The following is a 14,265-nucleotide window of genomic DNA, read 5'->3' on the forward strand; positions in this document are numbered from 1 at the left end:
GCTGGGGAATTGATCCCAGGGCCTCATGCATCCAAGGCAAGCGCTCTACCACTGAGCCACCTCCCCAGCCCTGTAAAACCCCTTTAACAATCAAATTTTGTTAGTCTTGTTTATTCATCTTTTTCAGGACAGCTAGTAAATTATTACTGTAACTACTATACTTCAGAAACATTATCAGTCCCCTTCACCCTAAACTTGCTAAAATCTTTTTTTGTTGTTGTTGTTGGTCATGTGGCCTGAACTCGGCCTGGGCACTGTCCCTCAGCTCTTCAGTTGAAAGCTAGTGCTCTACCACTTGAGCCTCAGCCCCACTTCCAGCTTTTTCTGTTATGTAGTGCTGAGGAATTGAACCCAGAACCTCATGCATGCAAGACAAGCCCTTTACCACTGAGCCACCTTCCCAGCCCAACTTGCTAAAATCTAAGTACCCTGTGCCTCAGGGTATGCTGCCTCAGTGAATGGTAGTAAATGACTGTTATTTATCTTTGCATCTCTGCAGCACAGTATTTAACATAGATGAAAACTACAAAAATATTTATGCAAGGGCTGGGAAGGTGACTCAGTGGTAGAGTGCTTGCCCTGCATGGATGAGGCCCTGGGTTCCATTCCTCAGCAAAAAAAGCCGGAAGTGGCACTGTGGCTCAAGTGGTAGAGTGCTAGCCTTGAGCCAAAGGCTCAGAGTACCCAGGCCCAGGCCCAGAGTTCAGGCCCCATGACCGACAAAAAAAAAAAAAAAATGTTGCAACTGAATGTATACTAAATGTACTACAAAAAAAAAAAACATGGAGCCGGGCGCTGGTGGCTCACGCCTGTAATCCTAGCTACTCAGGAGGCTGAGATCTGAGGATCACGGTTCAAAGCCAGCCCGGGCAGGAAAGACCGTGAGACTCCTATCTCCAATAAACCACCAGAAAACCGGAAGTGGCGCTGTAGCTCAAGTGGTAGAGCGCTCGCCTTGAGCTGAAGAGCTGAGGGACAGCGCCCAGGCCCAGAGTTCAAGCCTCACGACCGACAAAAAAAAAAAAAAAAAAAAATGGAAACAAAACTTACCTAATCATTTTGCATATGTAATTTTATTCAAATTAATTTAAGCCAAAGCTACACTCTTTAAGTTTTGGGTTTTCTTTTTTGCTGGTCCTGGAGCTTGAACTCAGGGCCTGGGTGATGTCCCTGAACTCTTTTGCTCAAAGCTTGTGCTCTACTATTTAAGTTAAGGCTCCACTCTTGGCATTTTGATGGTTAATTGGAGGTAAGAATCTCATGGATGGGGCTGGGAAGATGGCTCAGTGGTAGAGGCCCTGGGTTCAATGCCTCAGCACCACATAAGCAGAAAAAGCCAGAAGTGGTGCTGTGGCTTAAGTGGTAGGGCACTAGTCTGAGCTGAAGAGCTGAGGGACAGTGCCCAGGTCCAGAGTTTAGGCATCATGACCGACAAAAAAAAAAATCTCACAGATTTTCCTGCCTGGCTTCAAACTGTGATCCTCAGATCTCAACCTCCTGAGTAGCTAGGCATGAGCCACCAGGGCCAAATTTAAGTCTAATCTGAATATAATATATATGAAAAAACATGTACATTTTGACAGTACAAAGGGAAGATCATGTGAAAGATCTATAAGCCAAGAAGAATGACCTCAGAAATGTCAACTTTGACACTTTAATCTCAGTCAAGATTTTTTGAGCCTATAGAACTATGACAAAAGTTCAGCTTAAGCCAGTCTGTGGCATTCTGTTATGGTAGCCTCAGCAAACTGAGGCACCAACAATGCTTACCCACCATTTCTCATTTTATAAAGCTGCACATTTTTCTGAATGTATTCTGCAAACTGCACAGTGTCTCCAGCCTGTCCAACACATAGGAGTAAGATTTTTTCACTCATCTTAAACATCTTGTCATGATCTGCTCAAAGAAAAAAAAAAAAATCATGTTAGAAACTGCTTTCCCAGAAATTGACAGCTACTATATATGCAACCATAAATAGGTTTTAAGTAACTACTATAATAATTTATTAACTACTGTCTTTAGAAGATATTAGTAGGCAACATTATTAATATCTTTCACTCTACAAGTTAAATCATCAACATATTTTATTACTTTCTCTTTGGTGCCACTTCTAGGGCTTGAATTCAGGGCCTAGACACTGTCCTTGAGCTTTTGTGCTCAAGGCTTATGCTCTATCACTTGAGTCACAGCTCTACTTCTGGATTTTTGGTAGTTAACCAGAAGTGAGTCCCCAGCTGGCTTTAAACTGTGATCCTCAGATCTGAGCCTCCTGAGTAGCTAGGATTACAGATGTGAGCCACCTGTACCCACTGGTACTCACAGATTAATTTCAATTTCAATAGAAAACTATATATGAAAGCTGACAATTTAAAATACTATTTGAGGGGCTGGGAAGGTGGCTTAGTGGTAGAGCACTTGCCTTGCATGCACGAGGCCCTGGGTTCGATTCCTCAGTACCACATAAGCAAAAAGAAAAAAGCCGGAAGTGGCGCTGTGGTTCAAGTGGTAGAGCGCTAGCCTTCAGCTGAAGAGCTGAGGCACAGAGCCCAGGCCCAGAGTTCAGGCCCCACAACCGGACCCAAAAAATAAAATAAAATAAAATACTATTTGAGGCCAGTGGTACAGCATGTGCTTAGCAGTGTGAAGCTTTGGGTTTGATCACTAGTAGCTAAACAAATTGAACATATTTTTGCCATCTTACAACATTTGGAATTTAAGAAATAGAACAAAGAAGGAAACTAAAGGAATCTTTAAGTTTAGTTTAAGGCTCTTGATTATAAGGCTCTAAAATGTTTCTATAAACACAAAACCACACATAAAAACAACTGGTGCTACAGTTAAAATTAAGGAACCATTTCAAGAAGGAGAAAAATTAGCTGGAAATATAAATCACTTTATAAAGTAAATCAACTTGCTTCCAAAGCAAAAGAAAAAAAATTGGTTGCCAAAGCAAAAGTTCTAATGCATATTCTAACAGTAAGCTATCTAAAATACCTCAAAAAATCAAAAACATTCTAACCTTATCTAGCAGAACCAGACTCACTCAGATTAGATAAATACTCAGATTATAATTATTGCCTAAGGGAAAAAACTCCATATTCAGACTGCAGCTTCAGAGAAAAAAAAAAACTCAAATCTTTCTATCTTACCCCTACTTTCGCTTTTCATTTTTCAAATAGTGCTGAATAATCTTCCCTGGGAGACATGTTTCCTGTATGAAAGCTTTTGAAATGTTAAAATCCCTTAATAGGATTTAAAGAACAAATGCCACTATCAACTTCTTTATAACTGTTGGAGACTTGTCAATACTAGTAATATAGATTCTTAGACTTTGGGGGGAAAAAAAAACATATAACATGTCTGTAGATAATTCTGAATTGCCTTAATACTCCCACATAAACACATTTTTATTTGTTACACAGGCTACAGGAAATTTAAAGACTGTTAAGTTTGTAAAGCTGTTTATAAAACTTTTCACTAACAGATATATAAAGAAAAAGGACCAGAAGAGTATATTATAAGTTCTTGCCAATAGAAAAGGCTATTTTGGGTTTTTTTGTAGGTTATAGGGCTTGATGGGCCTGGGTACTGACCTTGAGCTTTTTCATTCAAAGCTAGAGCACCTTATTACTTTGAACCACAATGCCAATTCCAAGTTTTCTGGTGGTTAACTGGAGGTAAGAGTCTCCAGACATTCCTGCCCAGGCTGGCTCTGAACAGCTATCCTCAGAGCACAGCCTCCTGAGTAGCTAGAATTACAGGTGTGAACCAACAGTGTCTGACATAAAGGCAATTTTTATTTTCTTTTTTTTGCTTATCAGTGTTTCCTAGCTTTTTGTATTTACTATGTAAGAAAAAATTATTAATATATTCATGTCACTTTTTTTGTTTTTGTTTTTTGTCGGTCATGGGGCTTAAACTCTGGGCCTAGGCGTTATCCCTCAGCTCTTCAGCTCAAGGCAAGTGCTCTACCACTTAAGCCACAGTGCCACTTTCGGTTTTTCTGGTAGCTGATTGGAGATAAAAGTCTCATAAATTTCCTGCGCAGGCTGGCTTTGAACTGTGATCCTCAGATCTCAGCTTCCTGAGTAGTTAGGATTAGGATTACAGGTGTGAGCCACTGGGGCCTGACTCCTGTCACTTCTTTTTGTTTTTTGTTGGTCTTGGGACCCGAACTCTGGTCCTGGGCACTGTCTCTCAGCTCTTCAGCTCAAAGCTAACAAGTGGTAGAGCACTAGCCCTGAGCTGAAGAGCTGAGGGACAGCGCTCAGGTCCAGAGTTCAGGCCCCATGACCGGACCCAAAAAAAAAGCTAACACTACCACTTGAGCCACAGCGCCACTTCCGGCTTTTTTTGTTTGTTTGTTTAAGTGGTGCTGAGGAATTGAACCCAGGGCCTCATGCATGCAAGGCAAGCACTCTACCACTAAGCCACCTTCCCAGCCCATCATGTCACTTCTTGAGTAAGAAAAAAAAATCTGTCTTTTCTGGAGGACAGGCTTACAAATTTAACAAGTTTATATCATAGTTGGAAGAAACACTAAAGTTCTAGGCAATAAATTTCAGTTTTGAAATATTCAATACAGGCCAAAATTTATATTTATTTTGGTGGGACTGAAGTCTGAACTCAGAGGTAGTCAGGCAACCTACCATTTGCCATGTCCCCAATCCTTCCTATTTTAATTTTTTTCAGATAAGGTCTCAGATTTTGCCTAGCCTGGCCCCCAAACCTGCTTATACCTCTGGTTTAGCTGGGGTTATGTGAAACACCATGCCCAATTTATTTTTATTCTTATTTTTGGTTGAGATGGGGGGAGGGAGAATGTTTTGCTAACTTGCCCTGGCTGGCCTCAACCTACAGTCATTTTGATTTCTACCTCCACAGTAAGTTGAGATCATAGGTCTGAGTTATCGGCATCAACTACCAAAAAGTTGTTTTCTCTTCTTCTTCCTTTTTTTTTTTTTTTTGGGTCCGGTCGTGGGTCCTGAACTCTGGGTCTGGGCGCTGTCCCTCAGCTCTTCAGCTCAAGGCTAGCGTAGGTACCACTTGAGCCAAGGTGCCATGGCTTTTTTCTTTTTGCTTATGTGGTGCTGAGGAATCAAACCCAGGGCTTCAGACATGCAAGGCAAGCACTCTACCACTGAGCCACTTTTCCAGCCCCCACCTTTTTTTTTTTTGGTCAGTTCTAGGTCTTGAACTCAGAGCCTGGGCATTGTCCCTGAGCTTCTTTTGCTCAAGGCTAGCACTCTACCCCTTAAGCCACAGGGCCACTTCCAGCTTTTTCTGTACATGTGGTACTAAGGAATCAAACCAAGGGCTTCATGCATGTGAGGCCAGCACTCTACCACTAAGCCACATTCCCAGCCCTTGTTTTTGTTTTTTAAACTGAGAGCTTGCCCAGTAAGCAGTAAAAAAAAAAAAAAAAAAAAACGCTGTAAAAACACAGGTGATAGATTGTCGGGCACCAGTGACTCATGCCTGTAATCCTAGCTACTTCAGGAGGCTGAGATCTTAGGATCCAGTTCAAAGCCAGCCCAGGCAGGAAAGTCCTTGAGACTTATCTCCAGTTAACCACCAGAAAACCAGAAGTGGTGCTGTAGCTCAAGTGGTAGATCACTAGCCTTGAGCTGAAGAGCTCAAGGACAGCGCCCAGGCCCACAGTTCAAACCCTACCACTGACAACAAAACAAAACAAAACAAAAACAAAACATCACAAGTGACAGATACTAATATCCTTGAGTGATAAAGAAACTGCCAGGGCCAGGCTACTCAGGAGGCTGAAGAGATCTCAAGATTGCAGTTTCTTAACTCCAATCAATCACCAGCCCCCCCCCCTCCAAAAAAGAAGGGAAAAAAAAAGCTGGAAGTGGAGCTATGGCTCAAGTGGTAAAGCACTAGCCCTAAGCAAAAAACTCAGGGACAATGCCCAGGCCCTAAGTTCAAGGCCAGGAGTGGCACCAAAAAAAGAAAAAAGAGGGGGGGTGGGGGAGGGATGGGAAAGGGGGGGGATGGGAAGAGATGGAAAGGGGAAACAAAGGAGGAGGCAGCAATGCTTGATAAGAATGTACTCATTACTTTGCCCATGTAATTGTAACCCCTCTGTATGGTATTTTCACAATAAAAAGATAAAAAGAAAAAAGAAGGAAAGGGAAAAGGAAAAAAGCCAGGCCTGGCATAAATGGCTCACACCTATAATCCTAGCTACTCACAAGGCTGAGATATGAAGATCTCAGTTTATAGCCTGCCTAAACAGACAAATATAAGAGACTCCTATCTCCAACTAACCAGCAAAAAGCCATAAATGGAGGCATAGTTCAAGTAGTAGACTGGAAGCATGAGCAGAGCAAGATTAGGATACCCTGAGTTCAAGTCCTAGTGCTGACACTCACAGGCACGCGCGTGCGCACACACACACACACACACACACACACACTCTCTCTCTCTCTCTCTCTCCCCCATACAGCTCTAGGGAAGTTGTAGTTATTCACAAAGCATCTGCAAAATCCACAAACATAAACACATGGACAACTGAACATTAGTGTGGACTAATGTATAAATCCCAATGGACTAGAACCCACTAAACCTCAGCTGTGGTCTGGACCTAGTTCTCTGAACCTGGGCAAATTACTTGCCTAAGTATGTAAAATGCAAATGGTGATAAACATCCATGCCGAGCTCACAACTGAGAAAAAAATGTAATAAATTCATACATGCACACTTCTATTATACTCAGTATTAGATAATGTAGTTCATTCTACAGGAATTCATAACAAAGAGGTCTGCAAGGGCTAGAGTATTTGGAGTAACTTAATTTACACAGTGATATGCTAAAAAACTGTTTAGAAGTATTGTTTTCATTTTATACCTGCAGAAAATAAATCTCCCCAAATTATTATATTTTAGTATTTTTTCCCATTCTATTAAAGTTCCTTCATGAAATAGAGGGGAAAATCCTTAGACTACTCTAAAATTTCTGCCATAAAATATTTTATACCAAAAAGACTACATGAAACATGAAAGTTGAGTACAACTGTCTCCAACTATTTCTCAAAAAAACCTCAAATTCATTTTTCTTCTATATCATAATGATCTTTTTTTCTCTGTGGATTCTCTTTAAGATTTACTCCTAAAATCACTAATTTAAAAAAAACTATAACTAGTAATGCTTTTATCACACAAAATCACCTTGTTTTTATTTCTTTGGGATGTTTTTGCATTTGATTTTTGAGACAGGGTCTCACAATGTGGCACCAAACTGGCCTTAAACTTGCTATGTAGCCTTCGATGGTCTTGAATTTGTGATCTTCCTGTCTCTACCTGGCCTCCCTCCTTTGCTTAAAGTTTTCCTTCCTTCTATGGATTATATCTAATAGGCTGCAACTCCCATAACAACAATAAGTACTATGTGTGTGAAAGGCCTAAAGCACACTCTACTTTTCCAAGTAGTTTCACAAACAGTATTGAGATGAAACAAAGAACCTTGTAAAGGTATTGATTTGATTATTGTTCCCTAGACATTATGCTAAAATCAGCTTCTCCAAGGCCTTTGTTTTCAAATAGGCAAATTTATTCTCAAAGCAAATTTATTCCTTTGGAGACTAGTTCACCAATAGAACTTCTAAAAACTAATAATGGAACTTCATAAAAATAATCTAGCTTAAAGAACAATGGATACTACAGATGTTTGAAACCTATATTTCAAGTCCCTCTAATTTCCTTCAGAAAGAACAGAACTTTAGTGGTCTCTAAGTTCTGGATGGAAGCCACAGAATGACAAATCAGACAGATGCCTATCTCCTTATAAAAACAGTAATGGATTTTCTTTTTTCCTTTTCTTTTTTCCTTTCTTTTTTCCTTTCCTTTCTTTTTTCCAAATTTAATCATTCTTTCCCTAAACCCAGGTTCAACTGTCATCTCAAAGCTTTCTCTAATCTCTTCAATCATGATTCCCCTCACCCCCTTTTTGGTGCTGGTACCAGAGCTTGAACTCAGGGCCTTGCACTATTATCTTGTCTTTCTTGCTCTCTGCTCTCACTCTACCACTTAAATCACATTTCCAGTCCAGCAATTTGCTAATTAATTGGAGGTGGAGTATCCCAGATTTTTCTGCCCAAGCTGGCTGAGTAGCTAGGATTATAAGTGTAAACTACCAGCATCCAATTTCCTCTTCATTACCCACAAACAGAACAATCTCCTCTTCCTCTGCATTAAGTCATAAGTTAGCTGTTTTTGTCACAACTCACATGACACATTACTTTTCAGCTTATGTTATCATTGTTTCTACATATAGCTAAATCTCTTGCTGGACTGCAACTACTTTTAAAATAGGGGCTATATCTTACTCTTCTTTGCATCCTTTCAATAATGCCAAACTTGTCAAGTGCATACAGATGCTCAAAACCCATCAAATGATCTTTAAATAATCTGGGCCAAAGCATACGTTTCTTTTTGTTGTTGTTGTATTTGTTTTTTTTTTTGTTTTGTTTTTTGTTTTTGTCTGTTGTAGGACTTGAACTCTGGCCCTGGGCACAGTCCCTTAGCTCTTCAGCTCAAGACAAGCACTCTACCATTTTAAGCCACAGTGTCACTTCCGGTTTTCTGGTAGTTAACTGGATAAGTCTCAAGGACTTTCCTGCCCAGGCTGGCTTTGAACTTCAATCAGAGCCTCCTGAGTAGCTAGGATTAAAGGTTGAGCCACCAGTGCCCGGCCAAAGCATACTTTTCAACAAGATCTTGTCTATGATCAGTCATAATATTCTTAAGACTCTGAAGATTGACAACCAAAATCTTTTAAATTATGGACTGAGTATCTACTATACAGAGACACTAAAGCAGCTATAGGTAAAAGACTGCACAGGCTCGAACCCAGCTTCTACCATTAATAATGTTTGGCATATTTCTTAACCTCTGTGCCTCAAACTAAAACCTGCAAAGCGGACAGCTTATTGCAAAAGTTTAACGAATTCACATAAGTTGCTTAACATGTACTTAATACATAAAAAAGTGCTTAACATGATTTCTAATAAGCACTTGTCAAGTTACTAAAAATGTGCATAATCCATTCACTCAATTCTTCCAACATCTTTTTTTTTTGGGGGGGGGGGTCCGGTTGTGGGGCCTGAACCTCTGGGCCTGGGCACTGTTATCTCAGCTCTTCAGCTCAAGGCTAGTGCTCTACCACTTGAGCCACAGCGCCACTTCCGGCTTTTTTCTTTTTGCTTATGTGGTGCTGAGGAATCGAACTCAGGGCCTCAGACATGCAAAGCAAGCCCTCTGCCACTGAGCCACTTTCCCAGCCCCTCTTCCAACATTTTGATTTGTATTACTAAAATAACCTATGAGAAAAACTGAGCACTGCAAAATCACTTGTGCAAAGCCATAAAACAAGTGGACTGCATTTACTATAAGCAAAGCCTAGCAACGCTGGGGAGGGGCGGGGGAGGAGAGGATCCGAGGTGAGCAAAAGCAAGATATGGAGGGTGCAAAGGAAATGCCAGCCAAGCTGCCAAGCTTCTGTCCTCGGTCTCACTGTCCTCAGAATCTCACCGTGGGCCGCCCTCAGCCTAACCTCAGTACTAGCTACGACGAAGCATCACAGATTGAGAGCTCTACACAGCCTGGTGCAGAGAAGGGGCTTCAATCCTTACCAATTCAGTTTTCTTAAGCAGCTCTAATCTAGCCCAAAAATACATTAAGCAGTGGCCAGAGCGGGTCCTAGGTTTGTCTGCCACCCTCCTCAAAACTTGAAGATACCGGGTGCTTCCTCCCAGGGGCTCACCCACAAACTCTCCCTCCCGGGTCCTCCACACCCAGGCCCGGCGGGGCCTCTCCACCCAGGCCCGGCGGGGCCGCCCCTGCCTTCCTCTCACCGTCCTTCATTTGGACAATATTGCTGGCAGCCACCCGGTCGGAGGCGACAAGGACATAGTCGGGGCCCTGGATGCCAATGAGGTACTCCATGGCGGCGGGAAGCCGGAAGCTGAAGGTTCCACGGAGAGGAGGACCCGTCGGCCTCTTGGCCTCACGAGTGAGACAGCACAGCACAGACCAGCTAAGCTTGGCGCGACACAGGCCGCGGGACTGCGCGGCCCCTGTCGCTCTCGGATGACGTCCAACTAACGCGAGAAGTTGGAGGGCGGTGTGGGTGGAGCTGGGGCCTTCGCGCCGGGCTGTGGGCGGGCCCCGGGCGGCCCTGGGTTGGCTCTGGAGGTCGCTCTCCTAGCGGAGGCCTGGTTTCTAGCTCTGCATTTAAAAAATTCGCTCTAAGGCCCTCTCCCCGCAAACCAGATTGGAGAAAAAAGTAATTTGAGAGGAGCCCTACTTACATCCTCCACAAAAATATATACGACAAGGTGGAAGATCAAAACCAGTAAGACAGTGGAAGAAAATCGCTTTTTTTCCTTGTGTTAGTATGGGGCTTGCACTCGACCTTGCGATGCACTTACTGGGCTTTTTCACTCATGGCTGGCACTCTACCTCTTGAGCCTCTAATCTAGCTTTTTGCTGATTAATTGTGAAAGCAGTCTCATAGACTTTTCTGCAGGAGCTGGATCTAACTGTGATTCTCTAGGTCTCAGCCTTTTGAGTAATTAGGTTTACAGGTGTAAGCCAGCAGCACCCTGCAAGAAAAGTATTTTGACAGTAATTGGAAGAGATGTATTTCTGAGCATGACAACAAACCCAGAAGCAATACAGGAAAAGATAGATTTCAGATTTAACTACATAAAATCAGACATGTCTAACTTTAACATCTGAATTAGTACTGAAATGCGAATATAAACAATGTTTGTACACATGAAATAGTTAATGGCTAATTTAAAAGGCATTTCCTGTGCTACCAGGGAAGCTGAGGCAAAAAGATGGTTTGAGCCCAGGAACTGGAGACTAGTCTGGATGATCAGAGAGCACTACCTCAAGGGAAAAATATCAAAGGCTGAGAAAAGCAATTCAAGTAAGAGGCAACATGAATGGCCAAAATTATAACCTGGATAGTAATTATGAAAATGAGAAATAAGGAAAAATATAAATTGTGTGCTTTTTTTTTTCTTTTTGAGACAGTCTGTTATGTACCACTTGTTGGCCTCAATGATTCTCAGCATCAGTGCTAGGAATATAGGCTGAGGCCAAGCCACCACATCAAGTTTAGATAACCTCCTTAGTAGGGACAATTTGATACCTTAAAATTTAGAAGCTGGTGCGTGTCGCCAGTAGCTCACGCCTGTAATCCTAGCTACCCAGGAGGCTGAGATCCAACGATCATGGTTCAAAGCTAACCAGGGCAGGAAAATCCGTGAGACTCTTATCTCCAATAAACCACTAGAAAAACGAAAGTGGCGCTGTGGCTCAAGTTGTAGAGTGCTTACATTGAGCTGAAGAGCTCAGGTACAGTGTCCAGACTCAGAGTTCAAGCCCCACTACTGACAAAAAAAAAAAATTAGAAGCTGGGCACCATGGAAAAGATTATGGAGGTTTCTTCAAAATATTAAAAATTCGGCCGGGCGCTGGTGGCTCACGCCTGTAATCCTAGCTACTCAGGAGGCTGAGATCTGAGGATCGCGTTTCAAAGCCAGCCCGGGCAGGAGAGACCGTGAGACTCCTATCTCCAATAAACCACCAGAAAACCGGAAGTGGCGCTGTAGCTCAAGTGGTAGAGCGCTCGCCTTGAGCTGAAGAGCTGAGGGACAGTGCCCAGGCCCAGAGTTCAAGCCCCACGACCGACAAAAAAATATATATATATTAAAAATAGAGCTAGGCATTGGCAACACACATCTGTAATCCTACCTCCTCAGAATCTGAGAATTGCAATTTGAAGCCAGCCGGGAAAGGGATGTCTGTGAGACTCTTATTTCCAATTACATGCCAAAAAACTGGAAGTGAAACTGTGCCTCAACAGTAAAGCACCAGCTTGGAGCAAAAAGCTAAAGGACAGCACCCAGACCCTGAGTTTAAGAATATTTCATCTTTTAAATGTATTTAAAGAAATATTGGCAGAAACTCAAATATTTGCATACAGAGATATTCAGTGTTTCAGCACTGCAACAGCAACAAAAATGGGACTTACATGTCTTACCAGTGATATTGTTATATAAATGATGATATACTTATGCAGTGGAATATTATGCAGTCATTAAAAATGATAGGAATTAGCTGGGCACTGGTGGCCCACACCTGTAATCCTAGTTGCTCAGGAGGTTGAAATTTTAGGATTGAATTTCAAAGCCAGCCTGGGCAGATAACTCTGTGAGACTCCCATGTCCAGTTAATCACCATAAAAATCAGAGGTGGAGCTTAAGTGGTACAGAGATAGTTTTGAACGCAAAAGCTCAGAAATAGCAGCCAGACCCTGAGTTTAAGCCCCATGAACAGCACCAAAAAGAAAAAATTGATAGGAGGCCGGGTGCCGGTGGCTCATGCCTGTAATCCTAGCTACTCAGAAGGCTGAGATCTGAGGATGGGGTTCAAAGCCAGCCCGGGCAGGAAAGTCTGTGAGACTCTTATTTCCCCTCTGTACATCACCTTTATAATAATAATTTTTTTTCAAAAATTGAGTAAATATAAATGGAAAATCTCTGTTTACAGTTGTTCCAGTGTCAGATTATGCAAAGTCATTTTGTGTGATTTAAAGGAAAGACTTTTCATTCTATTCAATATACATCGTATAAAAATTTTATGTAACTTGTGGGTAGGGATGGGATGGGGAAAATAGGGGAAAGTGAAGGAAGGGGTGATATTGTCCAAGAAGCACTATGTTCATGACCTGAATTATACAACTTATAGAATTACTTGACTTTGTACAACTCCTAATAAATAAATAAAGGAAGGACTTGCACTTTTTATGTTACATGCATCTGTTTTGTTTGAGTATTTTACCATGCTATGAATTACTTACATGTATGTCTGTACACTAGAAATTGCACCCAGAACTTTGCTTATGCTAAGCACACACTTTACCACTGAGTTATACTTTCAACCTATTATCTTAATTTTTTATTTAAATAAAAACTGTTAAGTTATTCAATCCTAAGAAAAAGGGTAATATTCCATGACGAGCATCTGAGACCCACAACTGAGTTTTCGTACTAGCTTATTGAGAAATGGAAAATGAGTTGTAATTATATCTCTAAGCAGGACTATGAAAATCATTTGCTCCAGTAGAAAATGTAGCTTGTAGTACTCATTTCATCCTGATGTTTCTCCAGCTCTCTTCCCATAGAGGAACAGAGCCTCAGGAGTATGGGACAGCCTATCTATCATGGGATGGATGCCAGAGGCAAGTGAGGTCATTAAGTCAGCCATCTCTCTACGAACATAGCTGCATCCATCATTCGAGAAATAATTTTTTTCTTAAACACTGCTGGGGAAAGTCAGTACACTTCTCCTCCTCCCCTTTCTCCTCCTCTTCCTCCTCCTCCTTGTTCTTTGCTCTCTCCTTTCCTCTCTCACATACTTTAACACAGTATAAATGTTTTTTATGTGTCTTTAATTGTAAAAATAGTTATACCAATACACATGTACACAAATGATGCAGAACTGAAGTTAAATACCTTTTCTCACCCAAGATAACCACCCAACAAATTTCTGCATCCTTCCAGACTTTTTCCTCTGTAAGTACTGATATTCATTCACTCATTCATTTATTCATAAAAGCTGCAGAACTCTGGCCAGGCACCAGTGGCTCGTGCTTGTAGTCCTAACAACTCAAGAGAATGAAATGAGGAAGACTGAGATTTGAGGCCTACCCAAGCATACATGTGAGATTCCTTCTCAAGTACATAATGCGTGCTTGTCACCCAGTGACATGAGAGGCTGAGGTTAGGAGAATCATGGTTCCAAGCCAGGCTGAGCAGAAAAATTCTTGAAACTTTGTTGCAATGGAGAGAAACTGGGGGGGGGGGGCTGGGAAGGTGGCTCAGTGGTGCAGTGCTTGCCTCCATGCATGAGACCCTCGGTTCCATTCCTCAGCACCATATGCACAAAAAGTCAGAAGTGGTGCTGTGGCTCAAGTGGTAGAGTGCTCATCTTGAGCTGAAGAGCTGAGTGCCCAGGCCCAGAGTTCAGGCCCCACAACCCACCCCCAAACCCCCAAAAAAGAAAAAAAAACATAAAAAATTTTTTTTAAAGAAGGAAACTGTGTATGATAGTGCATACTGGTTTGTTCAGTGGTTCACACCTGTAATCCTTGCTACTCAGGAAGCTGAGATATAAGGATTACAGTTCAAAGCCAGCCAGGGCAAGGTCTGTGAGACTCTTCAACTATCAAAAAG

At 41.9% G+C, this 14,265-nt stretch overlaps 1 protein-coding gene across 1 annotated transcript in view; it reads right to left on the bottom strand.

The window, feature by feature from the left end:
• Psmb2 (proteasome 20S subunit beta 2) overlaps window positions 1–10,077 on the bottom strand; it is a 41,305-nt gene extending 31,228 nt beyond the window's left edge. The window contains exons 1-2 of the mRNA XM_070009011.1: window positions 9,871–10,077; window positions 1,775–1,897 (exon numbers count right to left, since the gene is read on the bottom strand). Of these exons, the coding sequence (XP_069865112.1) occupies window positions 1,775–1,897; window positions 9,871–9,961 (214 nt within the window). The 5' untranslated portion in view covers window positions 9,962–10,077. The remainder of the gene's footprint in view (window positions 1–1,774; window positions 1,898–9,870) is intronic.
• Window positions 10,078–14,265: the final 4,188 nt, after the last annotated feature.

This window comes from Dipodomys merriami, unplaced genomic scaffold (genome assembly GCF_024711535.1).
Source record: "Dipodomys merriami isolate MVZ:Mamm:240054 unplaced genomic scaffold, mDipMer1.0.p SCAF_71, whole genome shotgun sequence".
NCBI lineage: Eukaryota > Metazoa > Chordata > Mammalia > Rodentia > Heteromyidae > Dipodomys > Dipodomys merriami.